The following is a 15,748-nucleotide window of genomic DNA, read 5'->3' on the forward strand; positions in this document are numbered from 1 at the left end:
GGCTGACGCCTGTGGGTGGGGGTCGGGCTCGTCGGCTCCGAATGTAAACAGGGAAGCCACGCGGCCGGGCCAGTAACGGCGAAGCGCTTGGCAGTGTCCGCCTCCAAGGCGCTGGTCCTAGTGTCCGGAGGCGAGACCCCCCAGCCCCGGGCCAGTCAGCACAGCCGGTGAAAGCCCGGCCGCGGGGTGGGACGGGGCCCAGAAACCACCGCCAGGGCGAGGACAGGCCAGAAGCCCTGCGGCCGCCACCCTGCAAGGACCCGGAGGCTTCCGTCACCGCCCTCGGAGGGGACCGCACCTACCCCCCAAAATACTAAAACGACCTCCGCCCGCGCGGAGCCCCGCGGACCCCGGGTGAGGGCGCGCTCGCCGGCCGCGCGCTCCCCTCGCCCCGCCTCCGCCGGCCGGGCCCGCCGATTGGGCGGAAGGAGAGACGCGCCCGCCGCTCCTCCGCGCTCCGGCTGGAAACCAGCGCCCGCGGCAGCGGCGTTCCGCGGAAAAGGCGGGGGCGGCGGGAAGGCCGCGCGCAGCCCGCCCCTCCCACCCGCCTGGGCCCGGCAGGGGCTGGACGGGCGAGGCGGGCGCGATGGCTCGAGCCCGGGCGGCGGCGGCGGGCGGCGGCGGGTCCTGCTCCTCGCCGCGGCGCCGGCGGTGATCGGAGCGAGCGGCCGCGGCCCCCGATGCGGCTGCTGGCGGGCTGGCTGTGCCTGAGCCTGAGCCTGGCGGCCGCGTGGCTGGCGCGGAGGATGTGGACGCTGCGGAGCCCGCTGCCCCGCTCCCTCTACCTGGACATGACGAGCGGGCCGGCGGCGCCCGCGGGCGGCGGGAAGGAGAACCACCAGGTGCGGCGCGGCGGGGGGCGGCGGGGGCCGCGCGGCCTTCCCGCGCGGCGGCCATTGTGCGGGCGGCGGCCTCGGCGCCTCGGGAAGTTTCCCCGCCGGCGCTCGGCCGGGGCCCCGCGGCGCCTTTTGTTACCTGCCCGGCTGCCGCGGCCTCCGGGGTCCCCGCCGCGGGCGCCCCGGGCCCCACATGGTGCCGCGCCCCGGGCGGTGGTGGCCGCTGGGCCGCCTGGGCGCAGGGCGGTGGGCGGTGGGCGCAGGGCGGTGGGCGGTGGGCGCCCGCTGGCGCCGGGCCCGTGGGCCGCGCGCCCCGCTTTTTGTCCGGTTGAGCCTCGGCTCATACAAAGGGTCGTAAAGAGACGGAACCGCGCCTCGCCGGCTGGCTCGGGTGACGTTCGCCCGAAGCTTGGAGATGTGTTTGACAGGCCCGCGCCCCCGCCCCCGCCGCTCGGCCCCCGCGGGGAAGGGGCATTTCCTGCGGCCCGGGGTCGGGGCCTGACCGGAAGGACGCGGGGCCGGGGGAGGGGCGCGGGCTGCGCGGCCGCGGGGGCTCCGAGCCGTGGTCGGGCGGTGCGGCCTCCGGCAGCCTCGTTTCGTGCCCCTCGAAGTGCGTGCGGGCCGCTGCGTGTCCCTGGTCCCCCGCAGCGGCCTTCGGGGCGCCGGGCGGAGGGCGGGCCCCGCGCCCCGAGCCCCGCCTGGTGCCCCGGCGGCCGGCGTGCCCGGCACAGCCCCTCCCGGGCAGACTCCGTGCTTCCCGGCCTGCGGCGCGTCGTTTCCCAGTTTTCTGAGCGTCCTCGGCGGTCCTTCCTCAGGCCAGGTGTTCAGCGAGTGTACACTCGGGTCGACCTCGTGCGTTTAGCGAAAGGAGAGAATTATCTTAGGAGGCAAAACATTATTCATTTAGAAAAGTAGCGTTTAGGTTCTTAGGAGCAAACATTATAGTGGCCCTTTTTCTGCTATTAAAAGAAGTCCTAAATGCCCATACTTTTCTTTGTAATCGCACAGCGATCGCAATTCGTTAGGTGGTAGCTCCTGCGATGTTGTTCGGGGTGAACGTGAAGCTGGTAGGTGGTCCGAGGTTGTAAAACCAGGTTTTTTTGCTATGGATTAATTACGCACACTGGTCACAACGTCCTGGAGCGAGGATGCACGGTTCCCGAAATGTCACGTCTCCACCTGGAGCACAGAGAATGGCGTAAAACGACGAACTAGAAATGTCATTTTCAGCAGCTGGTAGAAATACTGCCCTGGATGGGGTACAAAGGAGGCTCGTTTCCGCTGACGTGTCGTTAGGGTGAGTGAGGCTCTTAGATGCAGGTGTTTGCTCCAGCGCTGGTCCCGACTGCCTCTGTCTACTGCTTGATGTCTTCAGTGCTCATAAAGTTGGACGGATTTTAAAAATTGAAAAACTGTTTCAGTCCTTTGATTTTTTATGGAATCTGGGTAGAATTACAGCTGTAGATATAGCCTCAGACTATCTCCTAACAGAGATTACTTTCTAATGGTGTACCCTTTTTAAAAAAAATTATTTTTATTGTTGACAGTATTGTAGACGTGTCCCCTATTTTCTTCCCTTTGCCCCCTTTCCCCTGGCCCCTGCCCCACCCCAGGCCTTCACTGAACTATTGTCTGTGTCCATGAGCTGTGCATATAAGTTCTTCGTTTAATCTTTCTGTCCACCCCCCCTTCTTAGATCTGTCAGTCCAGTCCATGTGTCCATGTCTCTGGACCTATTTTGTTCGTCACTTTATTTTGTTCATTAGATTCCATATATGAGTGAGATCATATGACACTTGTCTTTCTCTGACGGGCTTATTTCACTCAGCATAATCCTCTCCACGTCCCTCCAAGCTGTCTAATGTGTCAGGTTGTAAGGAAAACTAATACTGGTTGCAGCTACTGTACCTCATTTACTTTGTTATGCTCTGGAGATGCTCAAGTATGCTTGTGTGTGTGCATGTGTGTTTGTGCATGTGTGTGCATGTGTGTGTGTGTGTTTCAACCAATTGCATTAACAGTTTGGAAGCTAATTTCTTCAAGGTGAAGACTGAGCTGGTGCTTTCTGAATATTTAGGGGGAGATGAGCTCTTTTCCTTAGAATAATCAATCCAGACATTATTTTGAAATGATACAGTCACATTATGAAAATGCCCATAAATAAGGTGAAAACGAGCAAAAGAAACATGTATAGAAACCACAGTGAGGTAAAGTGAATCAGGCAAAATTAGGTTTACAGCTGTGAGTACACGAAACAGTTTATTCTTGTATTCTTGTTTATTAATTATTATATTATTTTCCATACAGATGATTGTAAACCCACTTTTGCCCCACCCTATATTCCAGGATCTTGGATTTGCTTTATAAACTTTGTTGCTTGTGAAGTAACTCTAATGTTTTATTTGTGTGTTTTTAACCTTTTAAATGAGTAGTTTTACACAAGGTTTTCTGGTGTTCATTTGGGTGAGTGGGTTCCATAGCCGGTCACATCTGGTTCTTTTTAATATGTTTTTATTGGCTTTTAGAGAGAGGAATGGAGAGTGAGAGGGAGAGAAACATGGATGTGAGAAACACCCATCGGCTGTCTCCGGTATGCACCCTGCCTACACCCCAACCAGGGATTGAACCCGAAACCTGGGCATGTGCCCTTACCGGGAATTGGACCAGCGACCTTTCAGTGAACAGGAAGGTGCTCTAACCAGCTGAGCCACACCAGCCAGGCACATCTGGTTCTTTTGGAGTTGTGCGAAAGTGGGGTTATGGATTTGATTGGACCATACTTGGCACAGTTTTCCTTATGGTTACTTTTGTTGAAATTATGATGGAGGAGTCTGTGGTTAAAAGAATCCTCTGCCACATTGGCACTTGGGCAATGTTTAGTCATTAACAATTGCTGTTTAGTTACTAGAGACAGACTCAGGACTCCTTGGAGCTAAAGCAGCTCTGAAACTGTAGTAGCAGCACCATTTTAGTAACTTGGTTTGCTGTGCTCACTTCAGAACTGAGATGATGGTTTGCTTTGGGCAAGCAAGAGTAGAGACTGGTTTATATTAGAGCAAGGATATGGCTTGTGGGCCAGGTTGGGCTCACTGACTTTTTTTGTACAGCCTGTGAAATAAATTGTATTTTTAAATGGTTGCAAAAAAATACAGTATTTTGTAACGTGAAAATTTCTTCTATGAAATTCAAATTTCAGTGTCCACAAATAAAGCTTTGTTGGAGCAGAGTCACCGCATTCACTGCCTGTTGTCTGTGAGGGCTTCCAGCCTACAGAGGCAGAGTATCGGTTGCTACTTTGTGATCTGTAAGCCTAAAATATTTATTATCTGGTCCATTACAGAAAAAAGGTTTCCCCAGAGAAAAATGTCAGCTTCCTTAATCAGCGCATTCTTAATCACAGGTTGCAAGGTGGATAGATTGACTCACTGGGGAAAAACTAGTTATATCACTTTTCTATATTGGCAGACTTGGGTCTTTAAAAGAAAATGACAACAATAGAAACTTTGGATCTAGCCTTTTCTATGCATTGCACCTAATACTTAAAGTTAATGAAAGTATTATAGACCTATTGAAACTTGAAAGGACCCTTAGGCCCCACTAACTAGGTTTCTTGTAGTAATAGTCATTCCGTAGCTTCTTAATTGGTGAAGTGAAGAGAATTCTTACAGAACTCCCTAGAGCCAACCTAGGAGAATTTCTCCAGATGACCGGTTGCATGGCTTTTTACAGGCACAGACAATATTCAGTATCTGCAGTTATTAAGGTGTAACCTAAAATTGCAAGTATGTGGGTATTTGACTTATTTTATGTTTTCACCATTTTATAATACTTGGACATCATAGCCAGAGGTCAGAGGTTGTGCTAAAGGACAGATTTGGAAACCTAACTCCCCATCTACCTACGGAGGTGGACTGAGGTCAGGCATGAGTTAACAGTGCTCAGGGCAGTCGGCCAGCTAGCCGGATGGACACTGATGGATCTCTCCTCCTCTGAACTGCCCTCGAGAGTCTGGATGCCTTTGCAGCCGAATACCAAAGACATTTTGAAAAGGGCTTATTTCCTTCCTTATAACCTGTGCTGAAACCCTAAACTCGTGTTTGTTTCAGTTGCCTGAAACACTAGGATTTCTCTCCTGCTGGATGTACCAGGGGCCATGACGGGCATATAAAATGCCCTAGGAGACCTTCAAAAGCCAACTCTGTATAGACACTGACCTAAAAACACTAGCTGAAGTTTGTGACCTAAACAAAGATGGTAACTTCCAGAAAAAAACTGTTGTTTAGATCCTCTGAAGCTTTGTTCACATCTCAGGATTATAAAATACTAACAATGACTATTTGCAATGAATATTGACAGTTATTTATGAAATCAAAGCTGAAGCAACTTAATCTGATCTGTGTAAATTGTTCCCCTGCATGATTGTGAGGGTGCCTTGGGTTGGTTTGTACCATTAGTAGAAAAATAATGAATGGTTTGACTGTTTACGCCTGTGCTGTGTTTATTTATTTATCTTTAGTATGGTTTTATTGATTTTAGAGAGAGAGGAAGGGAAAGAGAGAGAGTGTAACATAGATGTGAGGGAGAAACATTGATTGGGTGCCTCCTGTACGCATCCCGATGGGACTGAACCCGCAATCTGACTGGGACTTGAACCAGTGACCTTTTGGTGCACGGGAGGACCCCCAACCCACTGAGCCACACCGGCTAGGGCCCCTGTGCTGTGTTCATTCAGATGCACGAAGGTGTCAATAGTGAAGTGTGTGCACTCGTTTGATTGTATTGCAAAAACATAGACAGTGGTTTTTGAGGCCTTAGCTGCCAAGGTCACCAGTGTCATTGGAACTGATTTGACTAAACCCTGTACTAGAAAAGATTCTGTGTTCACAGACCCCGCAGTGATGCCTTCCTCATGGTTTTTAGTGGCTTTGAATGCCTCAGGTCTTTGGTCACTTAACTGCTTTTGGGAATGGCTGTGTGCCCAGACCAGAGGTAGTATGGTTTTTATGCACTGCCTTGCACTTCAGTTCTCCACTGACTGGATTTTGTGGACCTTGTACAGGAAGGAGAAGGAACCTACAGTTATTGTCCTGTTGTGTGCCAGGCACTTTAAATATAATCACTCCCTCTAATCCTCATGGTAGCTCTGGGAGTAGGTGGTTCACCCCCCCTTTATAGACAGAAGGTGAAGCTAAGGGATGAGACTTGCTTGAGAGCCCAGTACCACAGATGGTGGAGCTGGGCTTTGAGCCCCGGTCTGTCTGCTTTTCCCACCGTTTCATGAGACCCCCTTAGGAAGCCTGTGGAACAGGCCGCCTTCTCCGTGGGGAACGGCTCACTCGTGGCCCTGCGTGTGGATGTGAAGTCACGCAGTGGGTGCCCAGATGCCAGCTGGAGTGGTTGCAGTTTGAGTCAAACGGGTGGACACCTGCTCTGAGTGCCGGCCTCATCCAGTTTGTATGCTTTTCATCAAGTTTAATGTCAGAAAAAAAATTACCTGTGGTGTCCTTTTTTCTGTCTCCAACCAATTCTCCAGTTCTCTGATATTAACCAGGTGCCCTGTTAGTTCTGTTCTGACACTAGTGACTGGAGTTCATGGCCGTTCACAGACTACCCTCACTTCAGGTGCTGGCCGCCGGTCACGGGCCACTTAGCTGCAGTCTGGGGACCCCTAGGTTAGGTAATTTGCGAGAGAGACTCACAAAGAGTATAAGAAAACACTTTACTTATGTTTACTGATTTATTATAAAGGATTCAACTCAGAAACAGCCAAACTGGCGACACCGAGGGGAGGGGGGGGGACTGGGGGAGGGCAGAGCGGCCATGCCTGTGAGGCGCACCACCCTCCCAACTCACAGTGTGTTCCCCAGTGTGTTCCCCAGCGCACAGTTCCCAGAGCCCTGTTGTCTAGGACTTGTGGAAGCTTCATAATTAGGTGTGATTTAAGTCATTGGCCTTGAGAGTTCCACCTTCCATCTCATTAGCTCACAGAAGTTGCTCTTAACACTCAAGATATTTTAGGGGCTCTGCCTGGAACTGGCGATAAAGACCAAATATTTATTTTTTATTATACCACATTACCAAAAATCAGGAAGTTGGTTTTTAAAGATAATTTTCTAGTTCTACTGTGCTTGAATCCTTTATATTTTGGAATGAAAGACCATTATATCATACAGCTCATGTTTGACTAGTTGAGGAACTCCAAAAAAATAATTTCAGAAAAATGTGTAACTGGATCCCTCAGCTGATAAGCAGGTATAATTTTATAGGAAATTTGCATCTCTACTTTGAAGGAGTACTTCTGCAGTCAGTACTTCGCTGCTTTGATTAATAGCACCCAGCACACACCCAGCTGCCTGTCGTCAGCCTGATCCGGCTGTTTATTGTTTGGCTATTACTGTGCCTGCAGTCTTGTTGCAGGTGGGGTGAACCCTGCTAGTTGCTGTCATTCTCAGAAGACGTTAGGTTTAGTTATCACACCCTGCTTTATACCTGGCATCAGCAGGTGTCTGCAGAGCATGACTCTGGGTTGATGTGTTTGTTATTTAAAAGATTTACTTATTTAGATTGAACAAAGTTGGAGTGAACTTTAGAGAAAGATGCCAGGACGGGGCTTTTTCAGACACTGGTCTCCAGATGGGGCTCCAACCCAGCATCTGGTCCTTCCAGTGTGAAGGTTTAACAAGCACAATACCCTGCTCTTATCTACCCACCTTTGTCTCTGTGGTCTGTGAAGGGCACACATTTAGAGCACTTGCCTGCTTGACAGGGCACAGGGACCTGCAGACAGGTCCCCCCACCCAGTGCTGCGAGCTCATTACAGCTGTCCATCAAAGCCTGGCTGTCCAGCGGGAGCTCCAGGGGCACTGCCAGGGGTTGCAGGGGCTCCCTCCGTGCTGTTCTCTCTAGTCAGCGTCTCGCCTTAAGGGCAAGGTGGCTGCTCACTTAACCCTGGCCAAGATCATAATCCCATTGCTTGTTTCTCTTGGTTTCTGATTCCCCCTCTGGAGCATGAGTTCCTGAGGCCACTGTTAAACTTAGGTAGTCAGGAAACTACTGGGAAGTCAGAGCGATGATTTTTCTGTGTAAGCCCGTGGAGCGCTCTAAGCAGTGCGATTCTGCCCCCTGGGGAACTTGGCAATGTCTGGAGTATTTGGGTGTCACAAGGAGGGCTGCTACTGGCATCTGGGGGGTAGAGGCCAGGGCTGCTGCTCAATACCCTGCAGGGCACAGGGTGGCCTGTGACAAGGAGGCCCTGGCCCAGGTGCCAGAGTGTTCAGCTGAGAACACTCTAGTAATTCAGTTGCCCTCTAGATCAGGCTCCATTTCCTCTAAACACATCCAGTCCAGTTTAATTGGCAAAATAGTCCTGCTTTTCTTTGAAAGTGAATGTCAAGCAGACACACTGGGTAGAGGTGAAGAGAAGCTTCTTTGAAAGAAACTCCTTATAAAACATGTACCTGGAATAGGAACTTGAATCGGTGGGAGCTGCTCAGGGCCCCCAGGCTGCCCATTTCTCAGGAGCTAGGAGGTGCTCGGCTGGGTACCTGGCACAGGTGGGCGCTCAGTCAGTGGCCTTCTTTCTTGCTCATGGTAACACAGTTCTGTGGTGGGCGGGGGATCGAGCCACTGTTTGCAGAATTGGGTTTAAGCAAAACTCTTGGAGATGGAGCATTTTGGATTTTATCCTAAGACTTCTGTGAAGCAGAATAAAAACTTATTTTTAAAAAATTTGCATTTTTAAAGAAGTTGCTTGGCCACTTAAAATTTCAAAATACTTTTAATTTCTGGAAGAGTAAAATTTAGATATGTGTATGTATATGTGTTTTTTAAAAAATAATAGCTTTATTGAGATATACTTCATGTACCATAAAATCCATCCTTTTAAAATGTACGCTCCAGTGGTTTTTAGTACTGTACATACAGAGTTGTGCAGTCATCACTCTCCAATTTCAGAAGATTTCCATCACCCCAAAAAGCAACCCCATGCTCATTAGCAGACACTCTATGTGCCCCCCCTCCCCCAGCCCTTGGCCCTCACAATCTGCTTTCTGTCTCTGGATTTGCCTATTCTGAAGTCATAAATTGTGGCCTTTTGTGACTGGATTATCTCACTTAGCATAATATTTTCAAAGTTCATGTTATTTCATGAATTGGTATTTCTTTTTTATGGTTGAGTAATATACACAAATATATTGTTGTATGGATGAATCACATCTGTGGGTCCATCAGTTGATGGTCACTAGTTGTCCCCACTTTTTGGTGATGTGAAGAAAGCTGCATGGAGTTGACGCTTGCATCACACACGTGGTCAGGAGGAACATGGGCTTCAACCCTCAGCTTTGAAGAGAGGGCTTTTCTCCTGATTCCGTGGCACATTTTGTTTAGTAAGCGGCTTCCTTTCTGAAAGTCACATGTGGCAGTAAAGGTTTAAGCGCCTGTGTTAATGTTGATGAACTGAGAGAAATGGTGTTAAAACCTGAGTTTTCCTTTTGGCATTTGAAAGCAGTATTTGTGGTTAATGGTGCTGCTGCTCGCTTAGTTCTGGAAGTCAGAGTCCACTGTTGTTCTGTTTTCCATTTTCAAGTGGATGCCAAGGATTTCTTATCTTAGCCCCTCGGTCTCACCTGAAGGACTTCTTGCCCACATTAATAGAATGTACCTGATTGCCTATTACCGAGGAGATGGCTTTCATCTCGACTAGTCATTTCAGAGAACAAAAAATAAATAAATGCCAGAGTGGTGTTAGTATTACAGAGTTCAGAATGTGCACAGGGAGGTCACGAGAATAAAAAAGGCTTTATGACCTGCACTGATTATACCTTGAGGCATAGTGAATATTAAGAACTAGTTAATGTTTAAGGGTGAACATTTTTATTTTTTAAAAAAATACTTTTATTGATTTTAGAGAGCGGAAGGGAGAGGGGGAGAGAGAGAGAGAGAGAAACATCAACGATGAGAGTGTCATTGATCAGCTGCCTCCTGCACCCTCCCGACTGGGGATGGAGCCCCACAGCCCAGGCAGGTGTCCTGACCGGGAATTGAACCACCGTTCCCTGGATCCTAGGTCGATGCTCCACCGCTGAGCCACCCCCAGTGAACATTTTTAGACCAAGGAAAAAAGTGTAGGCCTGACTGTAAGAAGCTTCAGATCTGGCCTGTCACATAGAGTGGTAAAAACAATTCATCTTCAAGTTCAAGCAGCTTTGTTAACTGTGTTTAAATGATAAATTAACACAAATCAGTCAACAATTGGAAAGATTTGTAAAAGATTGAGTCAGTCTTTGAAATTTTAATGTGCCTGTTTGCTAATTTGTATTGGTTTATAACTACCCAAGATTTCATTCATATTTAGTGAGCATGGGATAATTAAGATCAGCCCACCAGTTGTGCAGGCAGTTATGGGGCACCGACAGCTGATACATGGTCCTGTTAGGGGAAACAAGTTACTTTTGGTTCCTTATTGGGGAAAAAATTGATTTTTTTTAACAGATAATGAAGTAATAGCAGCGGGTTACGTCATTGTCATTGTACTTAATGGGCTCACTCTTCTTTATCAGGCCGAGTTAGAGGAGTCTCATTGCTGTCTTTCAGGATTCTCCTGTGTGTCTAGTTCTAGGCTGAGGATTTGCCTGCATCATCTTGTTTAATCCCCCCAGTACCAGTATAGATACTAGTAACGGTTCTAGTCTACAGATGAATGAAAATAGGCTCAGCGATTAAGTGAGTTGTCTGAGCTCATGCAAGAATGGCAGAGCCAGCCCTGGCCAGTGTGGCTCAGCAGCCGGGTGTCCTCCTGTGCACAGAAAGTTCCCAGTCAGGGTTCGGGCTCAGTCCCGGTAGGGAGTGTGCAGGAGGCAGCAGCCGATCAATGTTTTGCTCTCACATCCATGTCTTTCTCTCTTCCCCTTTCCTCTCTCCCTCTCCCCCTCCCTCTCCCCCTTCCTCTCCCCCTCTCCTTTCCTCTCTCTCTAAAAATCAATTAAAAAAAATAATAGAGAAAAGGAATGGCAGAGCCAGGATGTGATCGTGGGGCTGACTCTGCAGCGATGCTCCCTGCTGTCTGCGTCACCTTCCCTGGTTCACTAACTCTAAGTGCAAGTGGAAAGTATTTATTATGGGAGATTAAATTGCATCCACTGCTGGAAGTATTGAATTTTGTTCTGAAAAGTGTATTCCTGGAAACCTGCCTCTTGGCATGTTAACTTTGTGTTCCCGTTGATCGCGGTGTGACCTTGAGTACTTTCTGCTGTTTCGCAAGCACATTGCGCCCTGTCTGAGGATGCCGTGTGCCTGGCAGAGCACACCTCAGTGTTTTAAAGGTGTGCATAGCCCACAGGAAGAAAGGCGGCAGCCTCTGGTCCCTAGAGGGTTAAATGTGGCTGCTCATCCTGCCATTGATTTGTTTGGTGGTTTTGAGTTAAATCATTGCATCAGGTGACTTTCTCTTACCTGAAACCAAGGTTCATGACTCTGGTTATGGCTTCTATGTTGCATCTCAGTGCAGGGGAGGCCAGCAGTCTTCCCTGATCTCGGGGTCCGGAGGGTACAGTTGTGTTCTCATTTTTTTTTCTTTCTTCTTTTTTTAGTGGTATGCGTGCAACAGAGAGAAATTATGCGAATCACTGCAAGCTGTGTTTGTTCAGAGTTACCTCGATCAAGGAACGCAGATCTTCTTAAACAACAGCATTGAGAAATCGGGCTGGCTGTTTATCCAATTGTATCACTCCTTTGTGTCATCTGTTTTTAGTCTGTTTATGTCTAGAACATCTATCAATGGGTAAGTGAATCTTGGATGTTTTTCCTTTATCCTTATGTTTAGAAAAAGAGAATGAAAAAGAGAAGGGGTCTTGTTCAGGACGTGGACCACCTCGCAGCGACAGCACTGCTGCCAGTTGATCCTTGGCTGTGCGTCCGGTGTCTCGGCCTCTGCAGTTACGCCTCTTGCATTCACCATAACGTGAAAAGCAGCCTCACCTGTCCTGGTCTGCATTTCTCCGATGGGAGGCACTTAGAGCAGTGCCTCCCAGCTTGGCTGTGCAGGAGTCACGGGGATTGGGCTGGAGTGCAGACTCTGAGTCAGCAGATCTCAGGTGGGGCCCGAGAGGCTCCATTCCTAACAGGTGATGCTGTTGCTGCTGCTGATGTACAGAGGGAGTAGCCCCATACCTGACCCCAAGCCCTCAACATAGACGGGCTGAGGAGTCAGAGCTTGGCCTTAGCCCATGTCCCAGGAGCAAGTTCCTGGGGCACCTAATTCACCCCAGCAGTGGGTGATGGCTTGTTTCAGTGAAGGGTCCTGGATCTCTTCTTCCATGACATCTAGCTCAGCTGACTTCTGTAAACTTATTATGGAATTCTCTATCCCTAGAGCGGTTCTCTCGTTTAAATCTATGGGAAAAGCTCTAGGGATATTTTTTATTCTTTCTCAGCCACATTTTCAAACATCTCAAGGCCCAGGCATCTAGAATGCCAAGGAGAAAAGCAGGGGAGCTCAGCTTTAAAAGCCTGTGGGACCACTTACAGCCACTGTTTTTTTGTGGGTTTTTCCCCCCACTGAGGTTTGGAGCCAGCGTCTGCTGAATGTCTGGATCCCCAGTTTATCATCTGGTCCTTAAATATGTTTTTAGGCACCTTGAGTCATTTCTTAAGGTTTCTTACTTGGTTTTCTTCATTGCTTGTGTGAAATTGGCTGAGGTTTCTTCAGCAGACAGTTGTTATTTTTGTACTGGTAGTTGAATTTATACAACTTGATCTGACATTTTGTTTCTAAAATTGGCTGCATTGAGTTTCTGTCCTATTCCATTTGTCTTTTCATTGAGAAGCAGACAAGTCTCTGTAGCATTGATTTTTAACCTTTCCGGGCCCTGTACCTCTTTGACAGTGATAAAAGGTAGGAATCCTCTCTTCATAGTCCTTATGTTCAACATTTTGCATATAATTTAGGGAGATTTCAAACTCCGACCTACTTCCCCCTACTTCTACCCCATTGGATTCTGGTTAAAATTCCCTGCTATGGGATTTCACAGTTTGCTCCGAGAGGCAGTGCAGGAAATAACCCTCATCTGCAGCTTTTCACTGCCTTCTTTTTTCCCTCATCCTCTCCCCGCCCACAACCACAACCACAACCACAACCACAACCACAACCACAACCACAACCAAAACCAAAACCAAAACCAAAACCAAAACCACTCTTGCCCTGTATCCTTACTCTCTGCTGAAAGCTCTCGTGGAGCCCATTGGTACTTCCACCCATGGCACTGGTAGACTGTTACCATGAGTGGGCATCTCTCTCAGAAATAATTACCGTGGCACCTTCTTGACTGAAGAAGTGGGGGCACTTATCAGCCCTCCTTTGTGATGGAGGGGAAGGCCGAGTGAGGCGAGATCTGACTGCTGTGAGGCGTCTGTTTCATAAGGAGGACATTTGCCAGGAGGCCCCCTCCTCCCTAGACTCTGAGTCTGGAAGGGACTGAAACTACTGTGGCCAGAGAACCTAGGATGCTTGTTCAACACTGAAAAGTCACATGGACGTCACTGACTTTGGGAATTAAAGGCAAATTAGAGCACCAGACCTCTCCATGGCATGTGCTTGCTGGAAGCCTGGTGTTGAGCTGGGTCAGCGTCTCCGCATCTTAAGCAGGATAATTCTTCATTGTGTGGGACCATCCCACAGGTTGCAGGAAGTCTGACTTTTCTGGTCTTGCCCACCACCTACTTTGACTCTTAGAGAGCAAAGTTGGTCTTGGTTGAGAAACACTGGGCTCCATTAATTTTTATTTATTTTAGACAGTTTTAATCTTTTTGCGGAGCCTCAGTTGGTCATGATCTTTGGCAGTAGGGCAGTGCTTCTCTCTCTGGTGCCTTTAGATGTAGACCAGTGAGAGAATGTCCAGAGCTCGAACCTCAGGTGACCTCTAGCTCTAGAATGTTACGATAATCCTGTTAAGGTTTATTACATCCCAAGGAGATGGCTAGGGAAGCGTATTATTTTATAACTGAAACAATTTAAGGCGAAGGGCTATTTTGCAACTGACTTTTGCTCCTATGCAAGTCAGCACCAACACTTGCCAGGTGCATCCCAGGCATGCTGCCCCTGACCTCTGTGAGCTCCTTGCTCTGACCGGCTCCTGTGTGAAACTCTGTATAGCTCTTTGAGTAAGTCTAGTTCCTTTTCTCTGATTTGCTCTCTGCAGCCTGTTTTACCACTAGAACATAAGAACAACTGACGATTAAAAACAACTTGTCTTGCCCTGGGCAGGTGATTCAGTTGGTTGAATCATTGTCTTATACACCAGAAGGCTGTGGGTTCAGTTCCCGGTCAGGGCATGTACGGGGGTAACTGAGTGATGTTTCTCTCACGATGTTTTCTCTCTCTCTCCCTCCCTCCTTTCTCTTTCTCTAAAAATCAATTAAAAAAATAAAATTTAAATTTAAAAACAAAACTTGTCTTTCCAAGACATTGTTTTCTCTGGCTAGCTGTTGTCGAGATTCCTCTCTGAGCCCCCTCCCCCATTTTTTAGCATTTCTGTGGGGCAGGAGATTTACTGTTAATACCCTATTAGATTTGGTTAAACTCTCCTATGGCCTTAGTGGGAAAATGGGAAGGGGAGTTTGTTATATGAACTCCACAATTAAAAATTTTTCTTGAAATTCGCCTTACCAGGAGCACCAAGTTGCCTGCATCACTCCAGCTCCTGTATAACAGATGGATTGTACCTCGTGGTTATTGCCAGGAAGTGGCAGTCGAGTGCAGGGTCCCTGCCATTTCTTAGACCAGTGGTTTTCAGACTGGTTCCCTGGTCTGTGGCGAGAGTGGCTTGGGAGCTGGTCAGCTGTGCAGAAAGGCCCTGGGTGGGTGGCCGCAGCAGCTCCTGTATCATTCTGTACTGTCTGTTGGTTCCACTTCATTTAAAGACATTCGAGGGCCCCTTCTCTAAACAAACGAGGACTTGAGAGCTGGAAAACCAGTTCTAAATCAAGGGTACGTGCTTCCACTTGATGCTTCCATGGGACTTGGTATGATCTGTGGCTTTTCCAAAGGTTTTCTTTGTTTCCCTTTTACTTTACTTTTATTTTAAAACTTATTTGTAGCATTTTATTTAATTTTTAAAAAATATGTTTTTATTGATTTCAGAGAGAGGACGGGAGAGGGAGAGAGAGAGAAACATCCATGATGAGGGAGTCATTGATCGGCTGCCTCCTGCACGCCTCCTGCTGGGGATCGAGCCCGAAACCGGGGCATGTGCCCTGACCGGGAATTGAACCATGACCTCCTGGTTCATAGGTCAACGCTCAGCCACTGAGTCACACTGGTTTGGCTTGTTTCCCTTTTAACTCCTCTCAGTCTCTTGTTTTCAAAGGCATTCCTATGATTTTGAGTGTTCCTTTAGGATCTTTAGAAATAATAGGACCCAGCCAATTGTATAACCTAAATTGACACAAGTGTGAATCTACTTTCTTAATGCAAATTAAGTGTTATCACAAGGACCACTCTTTTCCCCTTTTCTCTTAAAAATCTATCATACTAAAACGGTTGCTTTTCTTACTGAGTGTTTAGTTTCATAAAGGCTTTCTCTTCATACTTATTTTTTCTGCTTAGTGTTATTGGCTAGTAGTGTGAATCTGTTTCTGCTGGTCTGTCATCTTTTTAATCCGATAAACATGTTTTCTGTTACTTCTTCCATCTTTCCTTCCTGTTTTAACATAAGACCTTCCCATTCATCTTTTCTTTTCATGTTTTTTTCCTTCCCTTCCCTCTCTTTTTCCCTTTCCATCTTTTATTCCTCTCCTTACCCCACTCCTTTTGGGATATTATTTGCAACCTCAAAGACAAATGATGCTACCTGGAGGTGTTTCCTTATTTTACTAACTTTGCTTTTTTAATCATCATATAAATCGTATATAATATGTTA

The 15,748-nt window shown here is 47.9% G+C and overlaps 1 protein-coding gene across 2 annotated transcripts in view; it reads left to right on the forward strand.

Annotated features, from left to right (window-relative positions):
- Nucleotides 1–648: 648 nt before the first annotated feature.
- Nucleotides 649–15,748, forward strand: part of METTL9 (methyltransferase 9, His-X-His N1(pi)-histidine) — a 37,840-nt gene continuing 22,740 nt past the window's right edge. For both annotated transcript variants that reach the window (XM_087815830.1, XM_087815831.1), the window contains exons 1-2: nt 649–842; nt 11,423–11,613. In XM_087815830.1, the coding sequence (XP_087671956.1) occupies nt 681–842; nt 11,423–11,613 (353 nt within the window). In that variant the 5' untranslated portion in view covers nt 649–680. The remainder of the gene's footprint in view (nt 843–11,422; nt 11,614–15,748) is intronic.

The sequence above is a fragment of the Miniopterus natalensis genome, chromosome 3, assembly GCF_054644295.1.
Source record: "Miniopterus natalensis isolate mMinNat1 chromosome 3, mMinNat1.hap1, whole genome shotgun sequence".
Classification (NCBI taxonomy): Eukaryota; Metazoa; Chordata; class Mammalia; order Chiroptera; family Miniopteridae; genus Miniopterus; species Miniopterus natalensis.